At 41.6% G+C, this 13,173-nt stretch overlaps 3 protein-coding genes across 3 annotated transcripts; 1 reads left to right on the top strand and 2 right to left on the bottom strand.

Annotated features, from left to right (window-relative positions):
* Positions 1-41: 41 nt before the first annotated feature.
* LOC119217680 (rho GDP-dissociation inhibitor 1-like) lies at positions 42-7,054 on the bottom strand. Its single transcript, XM_037471513.2, has 6 exons — positions 6,933-7,054; positions 4,079-4,267; positions 3,637-3,726; positions 2,479-2,555; positions 2,123-2,186; positions 42-1,795 (listed from the first exon to the last, which is right to left on the bottom strand). The coding sequence occupies exons 2-6, from the start codon at positions 4,263-4,265 to the stop codon at positions 1,596-1,598; spliced, it is 618 nt and encodes a 205-aa protein (XP_037327410.1). The 5' UTR covers positions 4,266-4,267; positions 6,933-7,054; the 3' UTR covers positions 42-1,595.
* A 774-nt stretch (positions 7,055-7,828) lies between these two features.
* LOC119218579 (THO complex subunit 4-like) lies at positions 7,829-10,534 on the bottom strand. Its single transcript, XM_037473110.2, has 6 exons — positions 10,226-10,534; positions 9,371-9,526; positions 9,141-9,288; positions 8,985-9,051; positions 8,244-8,442; positions 7,829-8,156 (listed from the first exon to the last, which is right to left on the bottom strand). The coding sequence occupies exons 1-6, from the start codon at positions 10,418-10,420 to the stop codon at positions 8,142-8,144; spliced, it is 780 nt and encodes a 259-aa protein (XP_037329007.1). The 5' UTR covers positions 10,421-10,534; the 3' UTR covers positions 7,829-8,141.
* Positions 10,535-11,401: 867 nt separating this feature from the next.
* Positions 11,402-12,558, top strand: anapc11 (APC11 anaphase promoting complex subunit 11 homolog (yeast)). Its single transcript, XM_037472547.2, has 3 exons — positions 11,402-11,562; positions 11,727-11,844; positions 12,241-12,558. The coding sequence occupies exons 2-3, from the start codon at positions 11,733-11,735 to the stop codon at positions 12,384-12,386; spliced, it is 258 nt and encodes an 85-aa protein (XP_037328444.1). The 5' UTR covers positions 11,402-11,562; positions 11,727-11,732; the 3' UTR covers positions 12,387-12,558.
* Positions 12,559-13,173: the final 615 nt, after the last annotated feature.

A 13,173-nucleotide genomic window follows, 5' to 3' on the forward strand; every position in this document is an offset into this window, starting at 1 on the left:
TGTTTTTGAAGCTCAGGGCGCTTCAGGAACAAAACACCAAGTTGAGCAAAATCTTTTATTGGCTGAGAAGAGCAATCACAAATGATAGAATATACAACCCCACCAACATGCCAGTGTTTTCATAGAAACTGTACAATGTGAAGGAATGTATGGAGAAGGAATACATAGTTATAAGAAAACAAAAGCAAGTTTTACATCCATATGTTCCGGTACAGTACGAGGTGATTTAAAAAGAGAAAAAAAAGGGATATCTGGTCGAGTGCGTTTAGAAACCCTCCTCTCTCATGAAATATTGAGCATGTTGCATTGAGTCACTTGCTTCCTTTGAGAGGACAGTTTGACTCCTCAATGGCGTCCAGCAGCAAACGGTACGCGGCCCAACCTCTCTGCTACAACTCCTGAACACCTGGGACGTCCCGAGTGGGCGGCTACAAACGATGATGCGTTCTGAACGAGGGGGGCGGGGCTATGATGTACATTAAGGCAAAGGAAAACAACAACAAAATAATGCTCAAAAATGTTTGTTTTCCTCCCAAAAATTATTAAGGCCTCATGTCTAAAGAGAAACATGAGTGCCGGGATTCATCAATACTGGGTCCTGTAACATTTCTTCTATTTTTCAACATTCGCGGCCCTCTAATCACAAGGTCGGTTTATACAGGCTGTATTTGCCTACATGTATAAACATTCTCCACTACAGGTGGTTACAGGTTGGTAGTGAGAGAAAGTCCTTGGAATAGCAAGCACCACCTTTACTCACATGGCATGCTAAATAAACATCTTCAACCTTTAGTTGATGCATAAGGCAGCTTTTTCCAATACCTTTTACTTCATTGTTCACTTCAGCCCCCATTTGAGTGAATGAATACATTTAGGGAAGAAAGGCGCTGCAGAGCAGCTCCGAATGAATCGTTTTTTACAAGGCAGGTATTGGTAATTATTTCAAAAGACGGCAACAAAAAGGAAAACTGGGGGGAGCGGTGATGTGGTGGGTTCAGATATGGACACAACACTGATTAACAGTGATATGGATACAGTCACATTACACAACCATTGATACAATTGTATAAAAAAAGGCAAACAAAAGTTGATTGTACAGTTGCTTTTCCACATATTTCATAGTGAGAGAGGAAGACACCATTCTGGAGAGGCGGAAGGCGGGGTTAATCTCTTCAAGCAGCAAAACAATCCATAATAAAATTTAAAAAAACATCTAGGTGTGAGGGAATAAGGTGCTACACGGAACAGCTCAGTGGGGGGGATAGAGTGGATGGTAGCGGGGGTGGGTTGGGTGGGGGGGTGGCCAGGTTGGTAGAAAAAAACATCAGGCAAATAAGGGCGGTGCTGGGTGGGTGGATGGGGCTGGGGGTCTGCTGCTACGTAGGTGGGGAGGTCGGTGGGGCGATAAGACTTGAAATGCACAACAAAGAAGGCAGAGATGGCGGATATGGAAGAGGAGGGGGGAAAAGGGAGGGAGGGAGGGAGGAGGGGGGAAAGGGTAGGGAGGGAGGGGGGGGGGGCAGCTGAGGAACCCACAGGACTGGGCTCTTTAATTCCCTCGCCGCCCCCCCACCCAACCAACAAGAAGGCCTCTTTTAGTCTTTCCAGTCTTTCTTTATATTGAGTTTCCACTCCCAGGACAGGTGGTCGTGCTTGTCGTCGTCGGTGAACTTGGATTTTATCTCGTAGTTGCCGCGCGCCATCAAGCCTCTGGGAGCTTCTTCCATCGCAGTCAGGAAGTCATATTCAGCGAGACGAGGCCCATAGCTCCCCACCATGTAGTCCGATTTATCAACTGGTGAAAGATGAGAATGGACATTAGTGTCACATAATACTTTGTATTCTACATGGCTATCAAGAGTGTAAACCAATAGAAATATTGTTTAGGGGGTGGGAGTGACAAACTGTAAATAAAATTGGTACGTTGAGGTTTGTGGTGAGCACCATGCATCCCAAAGACACTGGGGGAGCTTTTATGGTTGTTATTTCACTTCTGTTCATTTGAGGATTTCAAGAGTGGACAAAAAATGGGTTCCATCTTAACTCCAGATATTACTAGAAACACAGGTAATTGCTTCATAACGGAGTCCGTGGGACAGGTTAATCAAAACTGTTCACTCACTCTTAATTCCTTTCCTGAATGTCTGCTGCACATACTTCAGTCCTGAAACAATCTCCTTGTTCACCTGCAGAGACAAACACGGTAAGAGAGATGAACGATTTGAGGCAAGGTGCCCCTGAACCTCTACAGCGTTTAGCAACATGCTGCTTTCGTCACATTACAACTCATGACTGTCAATTTTTTTAAATGAATACGTCCTACTCCAGACATGTCCTGTGTGCATAGCTTGATCTCTTCTAGATCAAAATCATGGATATACTTATACAAAACATTTAGGTTATTTTGGATGGCACCAATTTGGTGTCTTTTCTTTCTCCATGAAATCCTTTTTCTTTTTGCCATGTCACAGATCTCACCTTAAAGCTGATCTTTATTTTGTATTCAACACCCTCTTTCAGAACAATCCCTTGGTTCTTAAAGACTTCAAGGTCTCCTGTCACAAAATAAAAAACAGGAAAAAAGGCACAGGCATCAATATTTTCCTAACAATTACTACTGTCAACAGTTAATTTATGAGTCATCAACGTCCTGACAATTAAGATTACAATTCACCAGTGAATGACCGTAGTGCACCGCTATTGATGCTTCTTAATCTATCGCTTCTTCAGTTTTTGTGTCATCCTTGGAAAATGTAACATTACATAATCAAAATATAAATCCTTCTGCAGTGCAATGAGAGTGTGCCGTAACATCCACACATGGTTTTAATATGTTTTCCCTTCTTTATGTATTTGTCATTGCACACTGCATGAATTGGCCAAGCAGCTAGCCGACCTGTTCTTACTCTTCTACTCTTACTTGGTTCAAGTCACTGCATCTCCCGACAGAACCCCCGGTTGAATTTCAGCCTGCATGCACGTTTGTTCAGCCCAACATTGTTGGAACAGATCAGCTAATGTTGGAGCGAGAGAAACAAGTTAGCGTGGGACAGATTTGTCTCTGTGCTCCACAAACACAGCTTGTGTGTGTGTGCATTCCAAATAGAGCATTTTCTGATTAAGAAATGTGAGATACTTTTGACATTTTAATTGATTAAATCATATCTTCTCATTAGTAGTAATGATGTTTTATAAGCAGCTTAGAGGATATCAAATGAGTTCATAATTGCCAATATATTTATGTTGTGAAAACATCTACTCAAAAACAACGCTTTATTCCAAAATATCACTAAAACTACATTTTCCTAGATTACCTGATGCGAAATGCGCCTGAATGCAACACAGTGCAACTGAACCGAGCCTTTGACATTGTGACCCGTGCGGGTCGACGGTGGGACGTTACACCACTAGTTGTGACTCCGTACACACTGATGCAACATGCTCGATCCTGTATGGCGTTTAAGGGGCGGTTTATGCCAAGGATGGCTCCAGTGCGCCAATGAGCCAAAATGTTACACCTTCCCAAAACTTCCTTAACACACATGTGGTCTATGACACAAAGTCAGTATTACTTAAGTTTAAAAGAAGGCATACATTCAATTTTATAAAAAAGTGATCTAATTAAAAGGAACTCACCTTGCAGGTCCAGCTCCAGGGGGTTTGGGGCGGTGTCACAGAGCAGAGACATCCGGGTCACTTGGACATTTGGAAGATCGGGGTCTGAGACTGGATTAAAAAAAATGACATTTTAGACATAGTACATATTATCAATACTCCTTGTTCAACACATTCTACTGACGTTAATATTATGCTGATATTTGTTCCAAACATCCTTCTCACAAAAGTTTTCAGTCTTTGCAATTCTAATCTAAATTGTAATTTGATATTTCCTCAAACTGTTCAGGACCAATTTAGATAAAAACCAAAACAAGCCAATCTATCCCAAAACATGGAGCATCCTTTCCGAGTTATCATCAAAGCAATAATCATGTCCAACAGAAAAATATCTAGGATTAATGTATCCATCCACTCACAATTAGATGCATAAACGCATACAATTATATGTACAATGCATTACCGGCGGCACAGTCCCCAGCACCGAGCAGAGTTTCCTTATATTTACGTAGGCTCTCATCATCCTTATCCAGCTCCTGGATCTCTTTCATGGACTTCTGGGCCGGTGGCCTGTAGTTCACCGGCTCCGGCTCTTCGTTTTCAGCTGCAATTGCTGTGAGCTGCTCTGGAGTCACCTCATCCTCAGCCATGTCTGCAGACAAAAAGAAAAGAAAAGAACATTTGATGATGATTGAACGTAGAACATGCAGATAAATCCTTCAATATTCTGAATGGACACTTGCAAGTTTTCCTTTAAGCACTTGACTAACAGATGCCAAAACAATAAGGCGAGTGAGGATTGCTGATAGGAAGCATCTGCCCGGCATACTTCATCTGAGAGGTCGTGCTGATAAGGTGGCTGAGGCAGCATTTCTCCCAACACTCCTGCTGCTGCCCTAACTCTCTGCCCAAGTGATAGCATCAAACCCTTCTCTGAAATCTTACCATCATCACTAGGACAGAAATGAATGAGACCTTACAAGGCACCGCAAGGTACAAAACCATTCCGAGGGAGGGTAGAGCCCCCCATCACAGCCACGGTGTTGGTCATACCCAAAGCAGCGACCGTGAGGAGCAAAAATAGGCGATGTGAAGTGAAGTGAAATGCCTCATGCAGTTGTGGAATATCATTGTGATCTTTGTCGAAATCTGCAGGACAGCTGGTAACAAATAGCTGAGCAACACAGTCCTGCTTGGACAGTCATATTTGGAACACTAAATCTATTGATTCATTGACGTTTCATGCTGATCCCGGTAACCACAGTGAAAAAACGTCTTCCAGCAGCACGAGGTCTCTCTCGCAGGCTCAGAACTAAGCAAGCAGCGAATGGGCTCGTCAGGTCAAGCTCTAAACGGTAACAAAGTGTATTGGTTGAGGTTACAGCTCTATCATGTGTTCAAATTAGGGCCGGGACTCGATTAAAAATAATCTAATTAATTAGAGGCTTTGTAATTAATTAATCAAAATTAATCGCATTTTAATTGCATAAATATTTGACCTGAGAACAGTGAGACGTAATTTTTTTCACATGGATTTTTATTTTTGTTCAACCACGTGGACTTAGTTACCCTGGTCCTTAAACCAGTCATCTGGTGCAGTGTGGGTTGGGTGTGGGTCCTTGTACTCGTAGTCGTGCTAACGTCTACGCTAGCTGCTAATTGTTTTGCGTTGAGGTGATACTTGAGGCTCGATGCGAATACCTTGTTGCACAGCTTTCACACAACCATGCTCTTATCGACGCGTCCATCCGTGTGTTTATTTTAATAAGATTTCCCATTCACGGGGCCAACCGACACGGTCTCGTCAGCTTCTTCGTTCATGTTCACTGTGGTTTGTTGTAGTCTGAAGTCATGAACGCTAGTTGGTGCTCCAGTGTAATCGGTCCCCCCGAAACTCATCCAGTGCGAAACGTTCCGCGGTGCAAAAAATAAGTGTAAAAATGCGTAAAAAATGTTTAATGTGTTATTTTTAGTGTAATTAATTAATCTTAATTCACATTGTAATTAATTAATCGTAATTAACGCGCTAAAGTCCTGGCCCTAGTTCAAATGTAATGTATACCTCATTGATTTTGTTAAAACACAATGGAACAAATACATACATTGATTAATACCTTCTGGGTATCAGCTTACATTGCATTAACATTAAGGTAGGGCTACACAACCATCTGTGTGGTTGAGGCATAAAAATAGCCATATATAACTTAGCCCATAAGGCTCTTGTGAAAATCTGTAAGGGCAGCAGTGATTGTCACTGTCTGTCTGAACAAGTTTATCCTCTAAAAACTTAACTGGTCGCATTGATTGTCTATTAGGAAATCACCATGATCGTTTCTTTCAAAAAAACATAACGACCAATATAATGATTAGTCTATGGTTTAGTTGAGGCATGGACTTTGTTACTTTGGAAATGACTGTAGACATCAGACAATGGGTCGTAAAACAAAACACTGGAGCAAAGTAGATGAGGCCGTTTTTACTAAAAATTCATGTGATCTGAAAATGAACTGCAGTGATTTGCAAAACTAAATGTGAGCTCCTCCAGTGGGCACAAGCACATCAAAAAGCATGCACCGTTTCCTAAAAGGCAGCCGCGCGTTGACAGTGAAAATCTACCGTCTGAGGGCCACAGACACCGTTTGAGCTTCTCTTGAGTCAATCTATTTTGGTATTAAACAAAAAGAGCAAACTGCAGGGAAACAGGACGCCTCATCCAGTCTGTCCCTGCAGGCCTGTTACAACGAGCGATGTAAACAAAAGGAATACGTTTTCTCCTTTTGCGTACGTGTTTTAGGGAGGATCGATACTATTTCTACCCCATCAACATGTCCACTTTCCTTTAGTAGAGTCTAAATATCTATGAAGAGCCAAACCGCAGATAGAATAGTGCTAAACGGCAGCTTTAATGTCTCGACAGCGGAGACGTTACTATCCGACTGTCTATCCGCTTTCCATCACCGCTTTTCTTATAGCCATCTCTTCATAAAACCGACTAATACACCGTGATTTGCTGCACGGCGCTGGCGACAATTCAGCTTATTAATGCACACACATTTGGCTTTCTTTACGTCGGCCTGCTCATGCAGGGTGGGGACTGCAGACATATATTTATATATATCGAGAGAGAGAGAGACAGGTGGCTAGCTGATTCGCTGGGAACGATCGGGAACAATTGCTCCTAGCTAACCAGATACTGTGGCTAACATTAGCTAACAAGTTATCACCGCAGCGCAACGGAGACCGGGAGTGACGCCGAAACGGCTTCAGCGTAGTGCGACGGGTCGTTATTAGAGGCCCTTGAAGCGAGTGTCACTTACCTTTTTTGTAATGCGGTTATGCTTTCAGGTGCCTTTGCAGTGGCGCTGTGCCCGTCTGTTACCCGGCTCTCCTAAAGCAAGTATGGCGAACAAGGGGAGGGCCCCGCCCAGCGCGCTGCGCACGCAACTCTGTTCCGGGAATAGGTCGAAGTACGTCAGGAGACTGTAGGTTTACTACGTCACGGGCGCAGAGCCAGTGGTAATGAGGGTCTCATGAGGGAGAGATGTATTATATATACTGCGGTCGGGCCAGCATCCAGTAGCTGCGCGTTATTCCGCAGTGTGTGTGTGTGTGTTGGACATTACGGTAGGAGCGTGTTGGAAGACTAAGAACCGGGTGCTAGTAAAGGTGATTACTTTTTTTTACATGGTAGAGAGCAGAACCAACTGTATATTGCAAATAAAATCTAGACCAAGTAGACATTTAATGAATGTCAATTTAGTCAAGAAATCAGGAAATTATCCAAGAACTGAAGTTTCAGTAAACTGGTAGGAAATGTCACAATGACTACATCAGATAATGAAAAGTAACTAAATGAACATAGATTTAGGAATAACTACACATTTCTGGTTTTCAAGGAGAAATATATAAAACTGAATAGGGGGTTTTGGGACAGGTTCACATGCTAGAGAATAAGCATTGCACCACTAAAAATGGTGTCAAATTGTTCTGCATATGCACGTTAACAGAACCATATAATGCCCTGATGCTTAATGGTGCATGGTGAAATTCCTTTGAAAAAAAAAAAAATATGAAAAGCTACTAAGCAATTTAGTCTGGTAACCATACTGGTAGTGCAACTGATCCGCTAAAGATAGTGACTGATTTAATAAAAATGAGACTGGCGTCAATCTCCAGGAAGACCACTCTGAATAAAAACACCAGAAAAGACAGCTCCATGTAATTATTTATGTACAAAACCATTTGAAAGATGTTCATATGTCAAGTATACGGAACCAAATTACAGAACTGCATCACATTAACATTTCAACATTATGTCTGTCCAACCACTGAATCATGTTTTTGTTATTAAAAGAAAAAAAATCCCAAAGCATGACAGAAAAGAGAAACATTAAAAAAATATAATGGCGAATACAATAAAACGTTTTTCTAAAAATGTGACAAGTTTAATTAAGTCCGATCATATTCAATTGAGATTAAACAAAATTAAACAAAAAGGGGTCAGAAGTATCGTCCTTTAGGCGCTCCTAACTGGTGTCCATCTGAAATTTAGACAAGAAAATTAGAGCATTATAAAATACACTGTATGGTAAAAGTATAGAATCACTTCACACAAGCCAAGTACACACCTTTGCATTGTACGCATCCAACTGGGCATCCAGCTCCTCTGCCGAAAGTTGGGGTCTGTTTCCGCCTCCTCTTCCACGACCTCTGAAGCCGCCACCGCCGCCGCGCTGCCTCCTTTCACCCCGGTCCCCTCTGTCACCCCGCTCACTTCTCTCAAACTTGGGCTGTCCAAGTCGGCTGCGGTCAAACCCTTTGTTTGAACTGAAAAAGAGATCGGGTATTTTAATAAACAACCAGAAACTTACAATAAACGTGTGGCCGGTCGCAACAGTAACAGCCACAGCCACCTTTCCGTGTCAATAAATGGACATTCAGGTCTGTATTATACCGAGCAGTGCAAACATTTCACCTACGAGAAATAAGGTGGAAAACTGAGAATCTTTATTTCTTCCGCCATGAACTCTCATGCCGCTAATGCCAGTTGTAACTGGCAGTGAATTTCCTAAAGGTTAGTGAAGTCCATTGTTTCTTAATACACAACCAGACTTATCTGCTACAGTAGTAATACAAATAGTCGTTGTACAAGTTTCCTTGGTCTTCGTAGTGAAGGATGTGGCCTAGTCAAACGAATTAATCTTAAAACTCTAAACATGACGGGCCTTGAAAGATTATCAAGGGCCCAGACAGACAAAGTAACCAGAGCTGCAGGCAGACACTTTGTAGAAAAGAAAGCTTGGTTTATAAAAGTTGTTTACCGCCCTTCCCCTAAATGTCAACTACACGGCCTGTTCCACATCACCTACCTTTGTGTAGAAGGGCTACTCTCAATGTCGACTTCGGAAGTCATTTGCTGGATTTTCATGGGGCGGCCTGAAAAAAAACAAACAAAAACATCAGCACCTCATAAAAAGCAACCACAGTAAGATATTTCTATTGTGAATGTAAAAATGAATCCTCACCGTCAAGTGGGACACCGTTATAGTGCTTCATGGCTTTGAGTGCTTCGGCCTTTGTTTCAAAATGGACATCTGCGGTTCCTTTGCTGCGACCAGAGCGGTCGTAGTGTACAGATGCTTTCTGCAACGTCCCGAATTCTGCAAACAACTCCTGGGGATAAAAGTAGAAACATCAGGTCACGTTCACAACACCTTGATGAAGTAGGTGATGCGGTTTAAAAAAAATAAATTACCTTGATATCCAAGTCAGAAACGCCAAAGTCCAGATTAGAAACCAGCAGCTTGCCGCCGTTTTCTACACTTCTTTCTGCTACTGCACTTTGTCCTCTGTGCCCACCAGCATGCTCCTCAAACATGTCATGCTGCCATTTGTCTGGCAACTCTCGGGGCTGTGAACAACAAAATAAAACTTAATCCCCTCAAATGGAAAACATGTGCAGAGTATAGTTAGTTTAAAAAAAAAACATAAAAACTAGATCTGGTGTGTGTATGTATGAGATAAACACTTTAAATAATAAATTGTCTTTCAATTAGTCGTAAGAACAATGAAGACCGCTTTTGAAGCTGTAATTACACGTCCGTGGTCAAAATCAAGAACGCATATTAAACTCAAAATTGTACCGATATTTTTGTTTAAAAGTTTGTGTAATGCTGTGTAAACAAATTGCGACCAGTAAAAAACCCTCGTCAAGATACAGAGAACTTTTTTTTTTTAAAAGGCACCAACTCGGACACAAAGCAGCCATGTTGCGCAAATCTCCATCCTGAGCGAGTCTCACATGGGGACAGGTTTAATTGACGCTTACTTGGATCAAACTAGTTTCCAAACGAAGTTTGAAAACACCGGCAAGGGAGAATAACCGATTTGGCAATATGATGTTATTGTAATTCAAGCGGCGGATGATTTTTGGTTATTTCAGGTAACTAACGTGAGCAATGAGGATATCTAACGTTAGCTTCTCCACCGAAACTAAAGCGCTAACCGTTCAAATGACGCCAGAAAGGCCACGAACGAAGAACGAATCATAAAAACAATGCGCCATCTTCATTTTGGTTTCCACTACATTCTAACAACGTCTCTCTCTTACCCTGGTGTACGGTTCAGATCTGGTGTTTCTTTCTCGGTTGAAGTTGTTCTGTCGACTCCGCATCGGCCTTGACGGTCCACCAGCCCGACCTGAACTTCCAGCCTGCCCGCCAGACGACCGTCCTCCGCGACCACTGCCTCCTTTCTTGTTTAGCTTGATAATGTCGTCCAGAGACATACTCATCTTGTCAGCCATCGTGGTGGCTGTGCTGTGGGCTGAGAACGAACAAAGAACCTTTCCGTTGAGAAAACGCGGTTGTTTATCGGCTGCTTTCTCCGGTGGCGCGGTGTTACGTTTAGCGGAAGTGGTATAAATACTTTGCAGAAGTGACGACATACAGGAAGTACCGCCTCTTTCCGTTTTTTTTCTCCAAAAAATATATTGACTATTTGCACCTAGTTCAATTAAAGCAACAGATTTGTAGGAATAATGGCGGTAACTTTGTAAATAAAGCACAGACGTCATTTAAATTGTTTTGTGAAGAGGTTAGTCTCCTACATTAATCAAATAAATTGTTGTTGTTAATATCGTAAATTGTATGAAGTGGCAGATTAAAATAAAACAATGTATTCAGAGAGCAAACAAGCACTCATAAAGACCGTGTATATGGCATTATGAAACAATATTTAAATTCATATATATATATTGTAGCGTGTCTGAAGTTCCAAAATGTATATGGTTCTGTTACTGTTAGTGTTGTTTGGGCCAGGGTTGGGGTGCCGCCCCTTCCGGGGTTTTGGGCGCGAATGTTGGGGGTCGGGTGTGTTGGAAGACCTGTGTTTGGTTGGTGAGAAGCAGAATAAACCCAATTCATCATAAACCTGGCTCCTTATTGGCACGGAACGTTACAATATGTTCTTAAAATATTTTCTTGTTAAGAATAATGGGAAACCGGAAACTTTATATAAAACTGATTCTGATTTGCCTGGACACACATACGCAAACAAATATAAACAAAATATATACTAATAATAGTGACTAATGCGAATAAAGTCTTAATTTAGAGGTGATTTATTTGTGGAATTCAGGACTTGAGAATTTATAGCAGGTTGACATGAAAAACATAAACGTTATTTTTATTTCAATACCTTGTTTTATGGTCAATAAACGACCCTGTTCCATTTATTTGCCCTATACCTAAATTGACCATTGGGGGCAGCGTTGAGCCCCCGAGTTTACAGCGGCTGTAACAGAAGAAAAATTTCTATCCGGTTTCCAAAAGTATCCGCTGCATTTTCTTGATCAGCATCAAACTGGGCACAACATGAGTTTTAAGCTAAGTGGAAACACAATAACCTAAATTGTGTTGGAAATTTGAAGAAGTTCTACGCCAACGAGTAAGCAGGCTGATACATCTGCTCGGTCACAAGTCACTTATTATCTCACATGCTAAAGTTAGCGCATTAGCTCACATGCTAACGTTAGCGCATTAGCTCACATGCTAACATTAGCTGCCGTGGTCCTTCTGGTAGAGTGTCATTGAGTTTTCTTCTGTTGTCAGACTCGCATGATGAAGGTAAAGATCCGACAGTGGAACGGAGTGGCCTCTTGGTTGTGGGTGGCTAATGATGAAAACTGTGGGATCTGCAGGATGCCTTTCAATGGCTGCTGCCCGGATTGTGAGTAGCCGAGCTACTGTTGTGCTTTTATTATGTGTCTGGCATTAATAGCACCGGTTCCAGACTGCTGCTTCCTAAGAGTCCAGAACCTCCTGCTACGGCAACTCCATCATTGAGCCTTACCCATTGTTAACCACAAAATAGTAGTTAGTCAGTCAGTTGGGTTGGTTGGGAAAACGCACCTGATCATAATGCGATGAAGCGATAGACTAATGCAAAGTTTAATGTAATACACCTATAAACATTAAATTATGAATACCCTTTTCTCATTACCCCTTAAGCTAAAACTACTGATGCTGTAACAAAGCCAAAATACGCATTATATTATGAGTATTAATGGTTACTATTATTTTCTCACTAATGTAACCTAGTTGTAATACTAAACCTATTTTACAGGTAAGGTGCCGGGGGATGACTGCCCACTGGTCTGGGGTCAGTGCTCCCACTGTTTCCACATGCATTGCATTTTGAAATGGCTGAACTCGCAGCAGGTCCAGCAGCAGTGCCCCATGTGCCGACAGGAGTGGAAGTTCAAAGAATAAACCTGAGGTTCCCGCAGAGACTCGCTGAGGGCTGTTCTTGGATTTAATTTTTATACCGGTTGTACATAACTGTTTTTGTATTCCTTATTTGTTGTAATGCAACAGGACATTCAGAACTTCTGTTGACAGAATTAGTATGTGATTAAATAAAATAAACCTACTTTCAAATGCACTGTATGCTTCTTGCTATTCACAGTTCTCTTAGCGACAGTGTTTAATCTGTATGGTTGATAACCCAAGAGGCCTGTGGCATGTTTTTGAAGTTGAACTTGGTTGCCTCATGATTGGATTAAGAAGATTTTTTTTCAGTAATAGTCATTTATTGTTTGTGAGTTTCTTTGAAATGGAATGTTTTATAAAATATATTTATGTATACGTTCAGACTTACTTGTATTTTTAAAGTGGAGCAAGCTGAAAACACAATATTGATGTCAGTTATCTATTATTTTACCCCACCAGACAGACATGGCAAGCTTAATATTTTGAGTAATTTCTGGCTACCTGATTTATGGAAGTCTAATATTCACTCTCCTCTTCGTTTCGATCTCCAACTGAAAGAGAAATGTAATCTGAAAGGGTTGTTTCATTAGGTTTGGTTTCATGAAGGACCCATTTTGCAGATTAGATAGTCCCACTTAAGGTATCTTTCAGTCCCTCATTTAAGGACAACAGTACTGTTTTTGTTAGTTTTATCATTTTGTTACCTATAGTTGTTGTATTCATTTTTTATTGACAGTAGGGGGCACTGTATCATGGTGAAGGGATTTAAGTAGGAGGTAGGTGTCAG

The sequence above is a fragment of the Pungitius pungitius genome, chromosome 9 (assembly GCF_949316345.1).
Source record: "Pungitius pungitius chromosome 9, fPunPun2.1, whole genome shotgun sequence".
Lineage (NCBI taxonomy): Eukaryota > Metazoa > Chordata > Actinopteri > Perciformes > Gasterosteidae > Pungitius > Pungitius pungitius.

Bases quoted from the DNA above. Each gene is read 5' to 3' on its own strand.
- LOC119218579 (XM_037473110.2), bottom strand. From the start codon at position 10,420: ATGGCTGACAAGATGAGTATGTCTCTGGACGACATTATCAAGCTAAAC. The intron at 9,289-9,370 runs GTAATTTATTTT...TTTTATCCCCAG, and splicing joins TTTCTGACTTGGATATCAAG to GAGTTGTTTGCAGAATTCGG. The intron at 8,443-8,984 runs GTAGGTGATGTG...TCTCTTTTTCAG, and splicing joins AGTAGCCCTTCTACACAAAG to TTCAAACAAAGGGTTTGACC.
- LOC119217680 (XM_037471513.2), bottom strand. From the start codon at position 4,265: ATGGCTGAGGATGAGGTGACTCCAGAGCAGCTCACAGCAATTGCAGCT. The intron at 2,187-2,478 runs GTGAGATCTGTG...TTGTCTCTGCAG, and splicing joins AAATAAAGATCAGCTTTAAG to GTGAACAAGGAGATTGTTTC. The intron at 1,796-2,122 runs GTGAGTGAACAG...ATCTTTCACCAG, and splicing joins ATTCAGGAAAGGAATTAAGA to TTGATAAATCGGACTACATG.
- anapc11 (XM_037472547.2), top strand. From the start codon at position 11,733: ATGATGAAGGTAAAGATCCGACAGTGGAACGGAGTGGCCTCTTGGTTG. The intron at 11,845-12,240 runs GTGAGTAGCCGA...CCTATTTTACAG, and splicing joins CAATGGCTGCTGCCCGGATT to GTAAGGTGCCGGGGGATGAC.